Source organism: Macaca mulatta, chromosome 16 (genome assembly GCF_049350105.2).
Source record: "Macaca mulatta isolate MMU2019108-1 chromosome 16, T2T-MMU8v2.0, whole genome shotgun sequence".
NCBI lineage: Eukaryota > Metazoa > Chordata > Mammalia > Primates > Cercopithecidae > Macaca > Macaca mulatta.
The window spans coordinates 86,504,665-86,519,888 of NC_133421.1; the positions used below are offsets into that span (position 1 = coordinate 86,504,665).

Genomic DNA, 15,224 nt, shown 5'->3' on the forward strand with positions numbered 1-15,224 from the left:
CCTGGCCTTGCCACTGATGTGTATGTGATCCTGGACAGTGGCAGCAATTCCTATCCTGTCTCCAGGCCTGAGCTTTCTCACTCAATCAGTATGTTTTCATGGGCAAGAAAATAGAAGGCAGTGTTGACCTTGGTTACTGTTTCTGTGATCCAGCTCTAAAGTTTTCCTGTTCTTGTGGTATGAGTGAGTGGCAGGGCCAGTGATGGTTGTCACAGATGAACCTTAGTTATCGCTAGGCTCTTGCTTATAGTATCCGGCTCTTGCACTAACTTACATGGGTGGTTTTCCCTAGAGTAGTCCAAATGGGGGAATAAGTATACAACCCTGTGTTTTGTAAAAATTGTAAATTACCTAAGCACATTTCAGTTGCAGGTGACACTATTTAAGCATGACAGGCTAGTGATCTGCAGTATCATTTAGATTTGAGGAAGGAGAGATGAGAAATTAATCTCTGTCACGCTTGTTTTGCTTTGTGAATTGATAAATTGTTAAGATTGCCTTACAGCATTTTATCTGTTGTTAAAACTTTTGCATTGAGCATCCCATGCTGACTTTGTAATCCAGAAAGGGCCTAAAATTGTCCGGTCATAGGAGCATTAGATGCTCCAGATTTGCAGTAAGTTTGCGTAAAGCAGAAGCAAGGCAGTGCTTTGGTCTGGATATGTTGCCATGCCCTGCCTTCTTACTCTTTACTGTGCTTCACAAACACTGGGTTTTTTTTTTTTTTACAAATTGAAGGCTTGTGGCAACCCTGCATCGAGCAAGTCTTTCTATCCATGCCACTTTTCCAACAGCGTGTGGTCACTTTGTGTCTCTCTGTTACATTTTGGTAATTCTCACAATACTTCAAACATTTCGTCGTTATGACATCTGTTATAATCTTATAACATCTGTTACAAGATGTGATCAGTAATCTTTGATGTTGCTATTGCAATTATTTTGGGGCACCACAGTCCGGATCCATATAAGGTGGTGAACTTAACTGATCAGTGTTGTGTGTATTCTGACTGTTCCACTGCAGGCCATTCCCCCATCTCCCTCCCTCTTCTCCTGAGACACAGCAATATTGAAATTAGACCAGTTAATGACCCTACAATAGCCTCTATGTGTTAAAGTGAAAGGAAGAGATGCACGTCTCTCACTTTATTTACTTATTTATTTATTTTGAGATGGAGTCTCGCTCTGTCACCCAGGCTGGAGCGCAGTGGCACGATCTCGGCTCACTGCAACCTCTGCCACCCGGGTTCACGCAATTCTCCTTCCTCAGCCTGCCAAGTAGCTGGGATTACAGGCATGCACCACCACACCCGGCTAATGACTAATAAAGAAATGACTAAGCTTAGCAAGGAAGACATGAAGAAAGCTGAGATAGGCTGAAAGCTATGCCTCTTGTACCAAACAGCCAAGTTCTGAATGCAAAGGAAAAGTTTTTGAAGGGACTCAAAAGAGCTACGCCAGGGAACACACTCATGATAAGAAAGTGAAACAGCCTTGTTGCTGATACGGAGAAAGTTTTAGTGGTCTGGATAGAAGATCAAACCAGCCACAACATTCTCTGAAGCCTAATCCAGAGCAAGGCCCTCTCTTCAATTCTGTGAAGGCTGAGAGATGTGAGGAATCTTTAGAGGAAAAATGTGAAGCTAGCAGAGGTTGGTTCGTGAGGATCAAGGAAAGAAAACATCTCCATGACATCAAAGTGCAAGTGAAACAGCAAGTGCTGATGGAGAAGCTGCAGCAAGTTATCCAGAAGATCTGATTATTATAATTGACAAAGGTAGCTGCACTGAACAACAGGTTTTCGATGTGGACCAAACAGTCTTACATTAGAAGATTCCATCTAGGAATTTTATAGCTAGAGAGAAGTTAATGCCTGGCTTTAAACCTTCAAAGAACAGGCCGACTCTTGTTATTGGCTAACACAGCTAATGACTTGAAGTGGAAGCCAGTGCTCATTTACCATTCCAGAAACCCTATGGCCCTCAAGAATCATGCTAAATCTGCCTGGACCCTAGAAATGGAATGACAAAGCCTGGATGATAGCACATTTGTTTACGGCATGGCTCATTGACTATTTTAAGCCCACTGTTGAGACCTACTGCTCAGAAGAGAAGATTCTTCTCAAAATATTACTGCTTATTGACGATGTACCTGATCAGCCAAGTGCTTTGTTGGAGGTGTACAAGCAGATGAATGTTGTTTTCATGCCTTCTAACAACATTTGTTCTGCAGCCCCTGGATCAAGGAGTAATTTCAGCTTTTGCTTTTTTGAGACAAAGTCTTGCTCTGTCACCCAGGCTGTAGTGCAGTGGCGGGATCTGGGCTCACTGCAACCTCTGCCTCCCAGGTTCAAGAGAGTCTTCTGCCTCAGCTTCCTCAATAACTGGGATTACAGGCGTGTGCCACCATGCCTGGCTAATTTCAACTTTCAAGTTTTATTATTTAAGAATTACATTTCTTGAGGATATAGCTGCCATAGATAATGATTCTTCAGATCTAAGCAAAGTAAATTGTAAACCTTTTGAGAAGGTGTCATCATTCTGGGTAGGTCACATTAAGAACATCTGTGCCTGGGGCTGGGTACAGTCACTCACGCCTGTAATTCGAGCACTTTGGGAGGCCGAAGCAGGTGGATTGTTTGGGCTTAGGAGTTTGAGACCAGACTGGGCAACATGGTGAAACTTTTTTTTTTTTTTTGAGATGGAGTCTCACTCTGTCTTCCAGACTGGAGTGCAGTGGTGTGGTCTTGGCTCACTGCAACCTCTGCCTCCCAGGTTCAAGTGTTTCTCCCGCCTCAGCCTCCCGAGTAGCTGGGACTACAGGCGCATGCCACCACACCTGGCTAATTTTTGTATTTTTAGTAGAGATGGGGCTTCACTATGTTGGCCAGGCTGGTCTCGAACTCCTGACCTCGTGATCCACCCGCCTTGGCCTCCCAAAGTGCTGGAATTACAGGAGTGAGCCACCGTGCCTGGCAAAACATTTTGTTTTAAAGCACACACCAGTAGTTATTAGAGAAGGAGTCTGTGAAGATGAATATCACAAATTCAACAAAAACTGACCCCCCATTCAGTCAGCACATGTTTGGTGTTGGTCCTAGAGGATAAATGCTGCCCATCCCTGTTTTCAAGGAACTGCCAAGTTGGGGAGGTGGGTGAGGGGTTCTGTAACTGTGAGCAGGTGCTCTTCTAGAAATACTGCTCAGCCTTTGTAGCATTCTCTCTTCCTGAATCGTCTCCTAAATTTGGAACTTCCGTGTCTTTGTTCTACAAATAGCACAGACTTGTGGCAGCCCTCTTCTATGCCGGAGGGATATAGGCGTGAACAAGACAGATAAGTGCTTGTTCTTATGGGACTTAATTTTAGAGGGGGTGGTAGACAATACACATGTAAGAAAATAGCAAAGTGAGCGTTAGGAAGACTGTGAAAGAGGGGGAGAGTGGAGGGAAGGGGGGAAGAATGGAGAGGAGGAGGGTAGAGAGTGGGATAGCTCCCGGAGACCTGCCTGGTGAGACATGAAGGTCAGCGGGTGGCCTTTGCCAGAGCCAGGCAGTGGGAAGGGTGTGGTGGGCTCTGGGCTCCAAGAAGGAAAAAGTGGAAGCAGTAGGCAGGGTCGGATTATGTAAGCCAAGATAAGGAGGTTTGCATTTTCTTCTTAGTGTGATTAGAAGCTGTTGAGGGTATAAGTAGAATTCTCTTTTAAAGGTTCCCACCTAAAGGCCTCACAGGAAAAGATTTGAAGACTTGAAAGATTTGAAGAGCTCCAAAGAGACAGCTCTGTCTGTCTTCTGGCTGGGCACAGTGGCTCCTGCCTGTAATCCCAGCACCTTGGGAGGCTGAGGCAAGACGATTGCTTGAGCCCTGGGGGTTGAAATCAGCCTGGGCAACACAGCAAGACCTAGTCTCTACTTAAAAAAAAAAAGAGCCAGGTGTGGTGGTACATGCCTGTAGTCCCAGCTACTTGAGAGGCTGAGTAGGGGGAAGCTTCAGCAAAGGGATTCAGGGCTTCAGTGAGCTGTGATGACGCCGCTGCACTCCAGCCTGGGCAACAGAGCAAGACCCTGTCTTTAAAAAAAAAAGAAAAGAAAAACTGTCGTCTGTCTCAAGTGCATAATTTACATCTCTGAGGACCTGTTAGCTGGGTGATCTCTAGGTGTTTCTTCATTGGCAGTTACCTCTATCCTCCTTCTCCCCTCCCTCCCTGTATTCTTTCCTTCCTCTCTTCGTCTCTTCTTTCCTCCCTCCATCCTTTCATTTCTTACCTTCCTCCATTCATCCTTTCTTTCCCTTCCCTCTCTCCCTTCTTTTCTTCCTTTCCCTATATTTGAGGTTCTCTGATATTCAAAGCATTGTGCTAAACAAAACAGAAGTTTATGCATTCATGGAGCTTACTTTCTAGTTGGTGACAGAGAGAAAAGAAACAGGCAGGTTTTAAAAATAGCTTTATTGAGATATAACTCATATACTGTATAATTCACCCATCTAAAGTATACACTTCAGTGCTTTTTAGTATATTCACAGAGTTGTGCATCCATCATTGAAACCAATTTTAGAATATTTTTTGAATACTTTTATTACCCCAAAAAGGAGCCACAGGAAGGATGCGATGGCCCACGCTTGTCCTGTGGTACCTGTTCCAGGTAATAAAAATCATAGCACTTTGGGAGGCCGAGACGGACGGATTGCTTGAGCCCAGGAATTTGAGATTAGCCTGAGCAACATGGTGAAACACCATCTCTACCAAAAAAAAAAAAAAAACAAAAATTAATCAGGCATGGTGGCACATATCTGTTCTCCCAGCTACTTGAGAGACTGAGGTGGGAGAATCACATAAGCCCAGGAGGCGGAGGTTGCAGTGAGCCGAGATGATCATACCACCGCGCTCCAGCCTGGGTGATGGGGGGAGACCCTGCCTAAAAAAAAAAAAAAAAAAAAAAAGGAACAATGTATGCTGTAGCTGATCTCCATCTGCTTCTTTAAATAAAAAAAATAAAGCAGGCTGGGCACGGTGGCTTACGCCTGTAAGTCCAGCACTTTGGGAGGCCGAGGCGGGCAGATCATGAGGTCAGGAGATTGAGACCATTCTGGCCAACGTGGTGAAACTCCATCTCTACTAAAAATACAAAAATTAGCTGGGTGTGGTGGCATGTGTCTGTAATCCCAGCTACTCAGGAGGCTGAGGTAGGAGAATCGCTTGAACCAGGGAGTCAGAGGTTGCAGTGAGCCAAGATTGCGCCACAGCACTCTAGCCTGGGTGACAGAGCAAGACTCCATCTCAAAAAAAAAACCAAAAACCAAAAGCAGAGAAGTAATAGAGAAATATGAGAGTAGGGGGGTGGAAGGGGAGTTGTTGCAGTTATAGAGTTGGGAAGGCTGAGAAAGTAACATTTAAGCCCGGGCCTGAAAGAGGTGAGCCAGGTGTGGCTTTTACCTGGAGTGGGATGGTAAGCCATTGGAGGGTTTGAGAGAGGACTGACAGTGATCTAACTTAAATGGTAAACAACTCACTGAATTAAATTGGAAGTGACTTGCAGCTGAATTATTGTATTTTAGTGGTCTGTAGAGTATAAATCAGTTAATTGGGGCCTGAAGGGTAAAATATTAGAATCCTACATGGAATCCTATCCAAGTGTAAAATGAGGGTTCTACCAATTAATGTCATCTAAATAGTATTTGCTTCCAGGGAAGGCGTGAGTTTTATGATGAGGAAACAAGTTTTCTTGCTGGTTAGAGCATACCATTTTTTTGTGTGTTAGTAATTTTTTTTTTTTTTTTTTTTTTTTTGAGATGGAGTCTCACTGTGTCACCCAGGCTGGAGTGCAGTGGCGCGAACTCGGCTCACTGCAAACTCCACCTTCCAGGTTCACGCCATTCTCCTGCCTCAGCCTCCCAAGTAGCTGGGACTACAGGTGCCTACTACATGCCTTCACCATGTTAGCCAGGATGGCCTCGATCTCCTGACCTCGTGATCCACCTGCCTCAGCCTCCCAAAGTGCTGGGATTACAGGCATAAGCCACCGTGCCCGGTGGTGCGTTAGTAATTTTTTAACTTAATTGGATCACCATTAGATTCCTTTTATTTCTTAAGTTAACGAGATCTCCTTTGCATTCATTTTTTTGGTAAAAATGCCATTTAGAGATACAGGAGTAGACTTGACTGTTAGAATAGGAAATGTAATCTTTTTTTTTTTTTTTTTTTGATACAGAGTCTTGCTCTGTCACACAGGCTGGAGTGCAGTGGCACGATCTTGGCTCTCTGCAACCTCCACCTCTCATGTTCAAGTGATTCTCCTGCCTCAGCCTCCCAGGTAGCTGGGATTACAGATGCCTGCCACGCCTGGCTAATTTCTGTATTTTTAGTAGAGATGGGGTTTCACCATGTTGGCCAGGCTGGTCTCAAACTCCTTACCTCAAGTGATCCACCCGCCTTGGCCTCCCAGAGTGCTGGGATTACAGGTGAGAAATGTAATCTTTTAAAAATCTTTTGGCTGGGCACATTGATTCATGCCTGTAATCCCAGCACTTTGGGAGGCTTAGGCAGGCAGATCGTGAGGTCAGGAGATCGAGACCATCCTGGCTAACATGGTGAAACCCCGTCTCTACTAAAAATACAAAAAAAAATTAGCCAGGCGTGGTGGTGGGCACCTGTAGTCCTAGCTACTTGGGAGGCTGAGGCAGGAGAATGTCATGAACCTGAGGTGGAGGTTGCAGTGAGCTGAGATCACGCCACTGCACTCCAGCCTGGGCGACAGAGGGAGACTCCATCTCAAAAAAAAAAAAAAAAAGTTTCTAGGCGGGGTGTGGTGGTTCACGCCTGTAATCCCAACACTTTGGGAGGCTGAAGTCAAAGGATCACTGAGCCCAGAGTTCCAGAGCAGCCTGGCAACCTCGTGGAGCGCTATCTCTGCAAAAATTTAAAAATTAGCCAGGCATGGTAATGCATGCCTGTAGTCCCAGTTACTTGGGAGGCTGAGGCAGAAGGATCACTTGAGCCCAGGAGGTTAAGGCTACATTGAGCCATGATTGTGCCAGTGCATTCCAGCATTCCAGCCTGGATGACAGAGCAAGACTCGGTCTCAAAAAAAAAAAAGGAAAATCTTTAAAAATTTAAGGAGGCCGGGCACGGTGGCTCACGCCTGTAATCCCAGCACTTTGGGAGGCCGAGGCGGGCGGATCACAAGGTCAGGAGATCAAGACCATCCTGGCTAACACGGTGAAACCCTGTCTCTACTAAAAATACAAAAAAATTAGCCGGGCGTGATGGCGGGCGCCTGTAGTCCCAGATGCTGGGGAGGCTGAGGCAGGAGAATGGCATGAACCCAGGAGGCGGAGCTTGCAGTGAGCTGAGATCACACCACTGCACTCCAGCCTGGGCGACGGAGCAAGACTGTGTCTCAAAAAAAAAAAAAAAAAAAATTTAAGGAAAAAATATTTTTAAAAACTTTCTTGTAATCTTATTAACAATTATATTTAACTTGCATCATCTTATTTAATTCTCACAGGTAAGTCGTAGCATCCCTATTTGATGAATGAGGAAATAATACTTGGAGAAATGAAGTCACTTGTCTTGTCTAAAATCACACAACTAATTAGTGGTAAAGCCAGGCCTCTGAAAGCCCTTGTTTCAACCAGTAGATCATTGTGCATCCCAGCCATGACACAAGGAGGGCATTCATGGTTTTGAAGAGTGTTATTGAATATAATTCTAGTATAATTAAAAACTTATTTCTCCAAAGGACTCATAGAAGGAAATGTCTGCTTTATGAACATTGCAGATTAATGAAATTGATAATGGTATCAATAAGAACTCTGCCATCCTCAGTATTATAGCTTAGGCATGTTGTTGCTCAGTCCTCAGACAGCTGCAGTTGTTCTGTATATCACCTTATATAACCCACTTGCATTTCCCATTGAAGAGAAAATGAGGCATAGGATGTACATGATCTAATGTTAGGCACTTCCTTGACTTCATCAATCTTGGTGGATGAATAAGAAAAATGCGTTTTAAGCTTTGGAGCGTGATTTCAAGCACACAGTAGTGTTTTGGCAGTAGTCTTGGTAAACTGGAAAAGTCAGGGATTTTTTTTTTTTTTGTTTTGAGATGGAGTCTTGTTCTGTTGCCCACGCTGGAGTGCAGTGGCATGATCTCGGTTCACTGCAACCTCCGCCTCCTGGGTTCAAGTGATTCTCATGTCTCAGCCTCCTGAGTAGCTAGGATTACAGGGGTGCACCACCACACCCTGCTAAATTTTTTTGTATTTTTAGTAGAGATAAGGTTTTGCAATTTTGGCCAGGCTGGTCTGAAACTCCTGACCTCAAGCGATCAGCCCGCCTTGGCCTCCCAAAGTGGTGGGATTCCAGGCGTGAGCCACTGAGCCCTGCCCAAGTCTGTGATTTGGCCTGCCTTGTATGGATAAATGAAATTGCAGATTACAGTGAAGACCCACCTCTCTCAGCAGGACAGGAGATAGGCATGAATCCTTGCCTTGGTAATGTTCCTGAGGTAAATATTAGTATAGATTTTAAAATAACCTTCTCTTTTAAAAGCTGAGATTTGATGCCACTGTTGGTATAGAAACATATAACATATAAAAATTTTGTGGTCACTTTGGCAGCACAAATACTAAAATTGGAACAATACAGAGATTAGCATGGCCCCTGCACAAGGATGACGTGCAAATTCGTGAAGTGTTCCATATTTAAAAAAAAAAAAAATCTTGACACACGTTGGTTATAGGACATCCAGTTCCCAAAAATGCTTCATCAAAAAGCACATAGCAGTCATCACCTGTCAGTGCTTGAATTTTGATGTGAAGCCAATTGAGAGTACAGTACCTGTCAAAGCCTCTTGGTTCTCGATCCCCAAACAGTCATAGCAGCAAGGAGATGAATGAAAGCTAACTTCAAGAAAGCTTTCATGATACCACATCCAAAGCAACCACCTTCAGAATGCAGAAAATAACAAAAGTCTCTGACGGGTTTTAATGCCAAAGAACTTATTTTTCATAGTAAGGGCAATGGAAAATTGAATACTCACAGATATTTCCACAGTTTGAAGGTAACAGGATAGGTCGGGTGTGGTGGCTCACGCCTGTAATCCCAGCACTTTAGGATGCTGAGGCAGGTGGGTCTCTTGAACTCAGAAGTTCAAGACCAGCCTGGGCAACATGGTGAGACCCCATCTCTACCAAAACTACAAAAAATTAGCTGGATGTGGTGGGACCCACCTGTAATCCCAGCTACTCAGGAGGCTGAGGTGGGAGGATCGATGGTGGGAGGATCACCTGAGCCTGTGAGGTGGGGGTTGCAGTGAGCCGAGATTGCATCACAGCCCTCCAGCCTGGGAGACGGAGTGCGACCCTGTCTCAAAAAAAAAAAAAAAAGAAAGAAAATGGAAGTAAGAGAATAGAAAGTATTTCTGTACTGCTTGAAGTATGATTTCTGAGAAAGACGTGCATAAACATGTACAGTAAGTGTAATCTGAAAGAATCATCTTCCATAGTTAACAGAAAGGTGCCCAGGTGGGACTTTAAACACCTGGAACGAGGGCGTGGCCATGAGGGACACCCTGGGGCAAGGAGCATTCAGGTCACTGGAAATGCATCTCAGACCTGGTAGAGGACAGGGCTTTTACAAACAAATGAAAATGTGATTGTATTTTTGTTGTTTTATTTTCAAAAAGAAAAAACTTTTTTAAATTTTATTTTCTCAGGTCTGCCCAGAACAATCTGACAAAGGCGGTAGATGCTTTTAGTAAGTATTTTCTGTATCCGAAATGCAAGAACTGTTCAGGAACAACTTCCGCATTTGCCTTTCCCCATTTCCCTGGTAACTTTGGATTGATGACACCCCAGGGTTTGCATTTTTCCAGGTATGCTGCTCTGAAATATATTAATCTTCCTTATCAACATCTCTCTAACATGGGGGCTGTGAGGGATGGATGATGGTATGACTGCCCACCTGCCCAGGTGTGTGAAGGAAGTGGAAAGAGGCTGCACAGCACTCAGGTTCTCCCTGGAGTTAAGCATCTCCTGGGATTTTTGCAGGGTAATTAAGAGCAGATTGTGGCTGGGCGCAGTGACTCACACCTGTTATCTCAGCACTTTGGGAGTCCAAGGCAGGCGGATCACTTGAGGTCAGGAGTTCGAGACCAGTCTGGCCAACATGGCGAAACTCCTTCTCTACTAAAAATGTAAAAAATTAGCCGGGCGTGGTGGGGTGCACCTATAGTCCCAGATACTCAGGAGGCTGAGGCAGGAGAATCGCTTGAACCTGGGAGGTGGAGGTTGTACTGAGCCGAGATTGCCCCACTGTACTTCAGCCTGGGTGACAGAGGGAGACTCCATCTCAAAAAACAAACAAACAACAACAAAAAGGCAGATTGCTTGCTAGTTGGAGCGAAGCAGTAGCTCCAGTGACCCGGAAGGTAGTACGAATAATCATGTTCATGCATTGAGAAGTCTTCCTGGCCAAAGACTCTGCTGAATTCTTTGTTTTTTACTCTATGTGATTTTCACAATTCTGTTATATATTATATAATACACACCTATCATTGGCTCAGTTTAACAGAACAGAAAACTGAGGCTTAGAGAAATTAAGTAATTTAGGGGCCAGGCACAGTAGCTCACACCTGTAATCCCAGCACTTTGGGAGGCCATGGTGGGTGGATCACTTGAGGTCAGGAGTTCAAGACCAGCCTGGCCAACATGGCGAAACCCTGTCTCTACTAAAAATACAAAATTAGTCAGGTGTGGTGGCGTACGCCTGTGGTCCCAGCTATTCAGGAGACTGAGGCAAGAGAATCGCCTGAACCCAGGAAGTGGAGGTTGCCCTGAGCTGAGATCACGCCACTGCACTCCAGCCTGGGAAGCTGTGAGACTGTCTCAAAAAAAAAAAAAAAGAAAAAATTAAATAATTTACCCAAGGTCAACCAGTTAGTAGGTGGCTGAGTTGGGATTTGAGCCAGATTCTCATAATTTCCTTCAGAAACTTCCAGTGAGTCCATTTTGCTTCTGCCTATGGCTCTCTCAGCTTCTTTGTCTTCCCAGGAGAGGGAATCTGACTGGGGCAGTTATTCTCAAGAAGGGAGCAGCCTTTTGGGGCCATGTGTATTCATTAAGCCTATTGTAGGCCACAGGATCTTAATGACATATGGCCCTTATGGCCCTTGAGCACTTATGATTAGTTTCTAGGTTGCCTTGGGCTGAAGTGCAAATTGTTGATCTAATCAGCCATGGCCTGGCTCAGATGACACAAAGCATGTTAACTCTTGGCCAGGAATGCCTGTAGCTTCTTTTTTTAGAAAGGGTCTATGGGCATGAGAGTCTGAGCCTTCTATACATAGTATATTGTTTCAGGAATATATTCATAGTTTTTTATATATATGTATGTATGTATGTGTATATGTGTGTATATGTACGTGTGTGTGTGTGTGTGTGTGTGTGTATATATATATATATATATTTTTTTTTTTTTTTTAAGATGAAGTTTTGCTCTTGTTGCCCAGGCTGGAGTGCAATGGTGTGATCTTGGCTCACCGCAACCTCCACCTCCTGGCTTCAAGCGATTCTCCTGCCTCAGCCTCCCAAGTAGCTGGGATTACAGGCATGTGCCACCACACCTGGCTAATTTTTGTACTTTTAGTAGAGATGGGGTTTCTCCGTGTTGGTCAGGCTGGTCTTGAACTCCCGACCTCAGATGATCCACCTGCCTCAGCCTCCCAAATTGCTGGGATTACAGGCATGAGCCACTGCACCCTGCCTTTTTTTTTTTTTTTTTTTTTTTTGAGACAGAGTCATGCTCTGTTGCCCAGGCTGGAGTGCACTGGCATGATCTTGGCTCACTGCAACCTCTGCCTCCTGGGTTCAAGTGATTCTCCTGCCTCAACCTCCCAAGTAGCTGGGACTATAGGCACATGCCACGATGCCCAGCTAAGTTTTGTATTTGTTAGTGGAGACAGTGTTTCTCCATTTTGGCCAGCTGGTCTCAAACTCCTGACCTCAAGTGATCCGCCCGCCTCGGCCTCCCAGAGTGCTGGGATTATAGGCATGAGCCACCACACCCAGCTCGGGAATACATTTATAATTATAAATTGAGTCACACATTATAATTAAAAGGACTGTACTCTGACTCCCTTAGCAAGATACGAGGTCAATCACTGTCAAAAGTTTGGCTTTCATCTTTGCAGGCCTAGAAACTTGTCTGTTAGAATACCCATTATTAGGCTGGGTGCAGTGGCTCATGCCTGTAATCCCATCACTTTGGGAGGCTGAGGTGGGAGGATCACTTGAGGTCCAACATTCGAGACCAGCCTGGCCAGCATGGTGAAACCCCATCTCTACTGAAAATACAAAAATAGCCAGGCATGGTGGCGGGTGCCTGTAATCCCAGCTACTCAGGAGGCTGAGGCTAGAGAATCGCTTGAGCCTGAGAGGCAGAGGTTGCAGTAAGTCGAGATTGTGCCGCTGCGCTCCACCCTGGGTGACAGAGTGAGACTCCATCTCAGGGAAAAAAAAAAAAAAAAAAAAAAAAACCCATTATTGATCGCAGAGGCCGGAGGGGAAAAGGACTCAAGCTAAACTCATAGAAATGGCAATTTAACCATTTTTGATGGCACTTGACATTTTTTAGTGAGCCCTTTCATGGATATTTCCTTCTTGTCAGCAGGCTAGAAAGCCACATTGGCTTACTTGGTGAGCTCGGAGTCATTAAAGGGAGGTAGATGACCTGGCTTATGGGATAGTGTCCCCAGCCATGGTGAGGCTGCTCCATCATAGCTCCACCTCTGGCTGTCTTTAATGTTCACCAGATTCAGGACATCTCACCTAGACAGTTGGACAGACTTTGCCTCAATTTTGTCTGTAAAAGGAGGCACTGACACATTTTGGGCCACACGCTTTGCATTACGGAGCTGGTCAGTTACTTGATAGGATTGATTTGTCATAGGATATCGTTCTGTCGGGTTTGAATAGGGAGAAGGAAGGCAGCAGCCAAATGAGGTATGGCACATAGGGTGCTGCAGGGAAAGTAGATTCAGGAGCCAGTTCCTGGGCAATTGGGACACAACAGGAGGTCATGAGGTGACAAGGGAGCCAGAGGCACAGGGAGAGAGGGAGAATGAATGGCAAGGCTTCACGTGACCTGTGTGTGGCTAGTGCTTCATTTATTAATTAATCATGACATTCTTGTGGTTGGGGCTATGATGGATGTTGTACAGAGAAGGTTCCTACATACTATCTAAAAGCATTTAATTTCCGAACTGAATTTATACGTTTAGTGTGCTTCTGAAATATGTTCGCAAAGTTTTTAAACATTTATTTTTTGATCTTGAGGAAGCAATGCTGAAGTTCATCTGCTAGGATGAATGTCTGAAAACAGCCAAAAAAATGTTCTCAGGCCAGGCGTGGTGGCTCATGCCTGTAATCCCGGGTGGATCATGAGGTCAGGCGTTCAAGACCAACCTGGCCAGGATGGTGAAACCCCATCTCTAATAAAAATACAAAAAAATTAACTGGTCGTGGTGGTGGGTGCCTGTAATCTCAGCTACTTGGGAGGCTGAGGCAGGAGAATTGCTTGAACCCTGGGGTGGGGGTGGTGGCGGGGCAGAGGTTGCAGTGAGCCATGCCACTTCCCTCCAGCCTGGGCAAAAGAGCAAAACTCTGTCTCCAAAAAAAAAAAAAAAGAAAAAAATTGTAAGGAAGAGAAACTATATTTACTCTTTGTTGAGTGGAAGTGGATCATCTGGATCTTCATCATCACATTGAGAAGGAGGAAGAGGGAGGGGGTTGGTCTTGCTGTCTGGGTTGGCAGAGGTAGAAGAAAGTCTGCACAGAAGTGGATCCCTGAAGTTCAAACCTATGTTGTTCAAGGGTCAACTGTGTAAGTAAAGTGCAAATTAGAAACAGTTTTCTTTCTCTTTTTTTTTTTTAAAACGGAGTCTTGGGAGTTTCGCTCTTGTCACCCAGGCTGGAATGCAGTGGTGCAATCTCGGCTTACTGCAACCTCCGCCTCTTGGGTTCAAGGGATTCTCCTGCCTCAGGCTCCTGAGTAGCTGAGATTACAGGTGAACGCCACCACACCTGGCTAATTTTTGTATTTTTAGTAGAAATGGGGTTTTGTCATGTTGGCCAGGCTAGTCTTGAACTCCTGACCTCAGGTGATCTGCTCGCCTTTGCCTCCCAAAGTGCTGGGATTATGGTGGTGAGCCACTGTGCCTGGCCAGAAACCGTTTCTATTGGATTTCAAAAGATAAAACATAATTCTCAATATTATGGGTGGGGGGACAGGTAATTACATGCATAAGACTACATTGTTGGCCAGGCACAGTGACTCACGCCTGTAATCCCAGCACTTTGAGAGGCTGAGGTGGGCGGATCATGAGGTCAGGAGTTTGATACCAGCCTGGCCAACATGACAAAACCCCATCTCTATTAAAAATACAAAAATTAGCCAGGCATGGTGGTTTACACCTGTAATCCCAGCTACTCAGGAGGCTGAGGCAGGAGAATCACTTGAACCTGGGAGGCAGAGGTTGCAGTGAGCTGAGATCATGCTATTGCACTCCAGCCTGGGTGACAAGAGCAAGACTCTGTCTCAGGGAAGACTACATTGCTGATATATACTTGTATTACTTTATAAAAAAGTGATTTGTCATTAGGTATCAAAAGCGATAAAAATATTTATAACCTTTGCCCCAGTGGAATAACCAATTTCACTAATAAGATTATCCTCAGGAAATAATTAAATATTGTGGTAAGATCTAGCTACTAAGATGTTTATAGTAGTGAGATACTGGAAATAATTTAAGTATTCAAGTGTTAGACATTAGTACATCTGTATAATAGATTACCCTAGCCATAAAAATTATCTCTGTGAATGTTCAAAAAATTCCGCTGTATATTATGTGAAAACAAATGATAAAATAGAGTATATATAGTAGAATTTGTTTTTGTAAAAAATGCATAGAAAAAGTCTGGAAGGAGATTCATTAAGGTGTTGGATTCTGCTTTTTTAAATTGAGATATAATTCATGTACCATATGGTTCACCCATTTAATCAATTTAAAGAATCCATTGCAAATTCAGTACGAGTTATTATATTCAGAGTTGCGTAGCCATTACTTTACTCAATTTTAGAGCATTTTCCCTATGCACGTTAGAGTCACTTCTCATTCCAGCCTCCTAATCCAACCGCCCTAAGGCACTCCCACTTTCTCCCCTTTCACTACT

At 44.5% G+C, this 15,224-nt stretch overlaps 1 protein-coding gene, 3 long non-coding RNA genes and 1 other non-coding gene across 36 annotated transcripts in view; 4 read left to right on the top strand and 1 right to left on the bottom strand.

The window, feature by feature from the left end:
• MFSD11 (major facilitator superfamily domain containing 11) overlaps positions 1–15,224 on the top strand; it is a 52,757-nt gene that overhangs the window by 8,463 nt on the left and 29,070 nt on the right. For all 32 annotated transcript variants that reach the window (XR_013407315.1, XR_013407313.1, XR_013407316.1 and 29 more), the window contains one exon: positions 9,710–9,750. Coding sequence is in view for 21 of the 32 variants with exons in the window: in XM_077972982.1 (XP_077829108.1) it covers positions 9,710–9,750 (41 nt within the window). In the remaining 11 variants the exon portion in view is untranslated. The remainder of the gene's footprint in view (positions 1–9,709; positions 9,751–15,224) is intronic.
• On the bottom strand, positions 1,603–10,917 carry LOC144335977 (uncharacterized). Its single transcript, XR_013407328.1, has 3 exons — positions 10,854–10,917; positions 7,361–8,123; positions 1,603–2,148 (listed from the first exon to the last, which is right to left on the bottom strand). It is a non-coding gene; the product is annotated as an uncharacterized LOC144335977 (long non-coding RNA).
• Positions 1,879–6,910, top strand: LOC144335978 (uncharacterized). Its single transcript, XR_013407329.1, has 3 exons — positions 1,879–2,396; positions 5,940–6,144; positions 6,676–6,910. It is a non-coding gene; the product is annotated as an uncharacterized LOC144335978 (long non-coding RNA).
• LOC114673373 (U6 spliceosomal RNA) lies at positions 8,597–8,700 on the top strand. The gene has a single exon (XR_003724077.1). It is a non-coding gene; the product is annotated as a U6 spliceosomal RNA (small nuclear RNA).
• LOC144335979 (uncharacterized) lies at positions 13,398–14,798 on the top strand. Its single transcript, XR_013407330.1, has 2 exons — positions 13,398–13,932; positions 14,563–14,798. It is a non-coding gene; the product is annotated as an uncharacterized LOC144335979 (long non-coding RNA).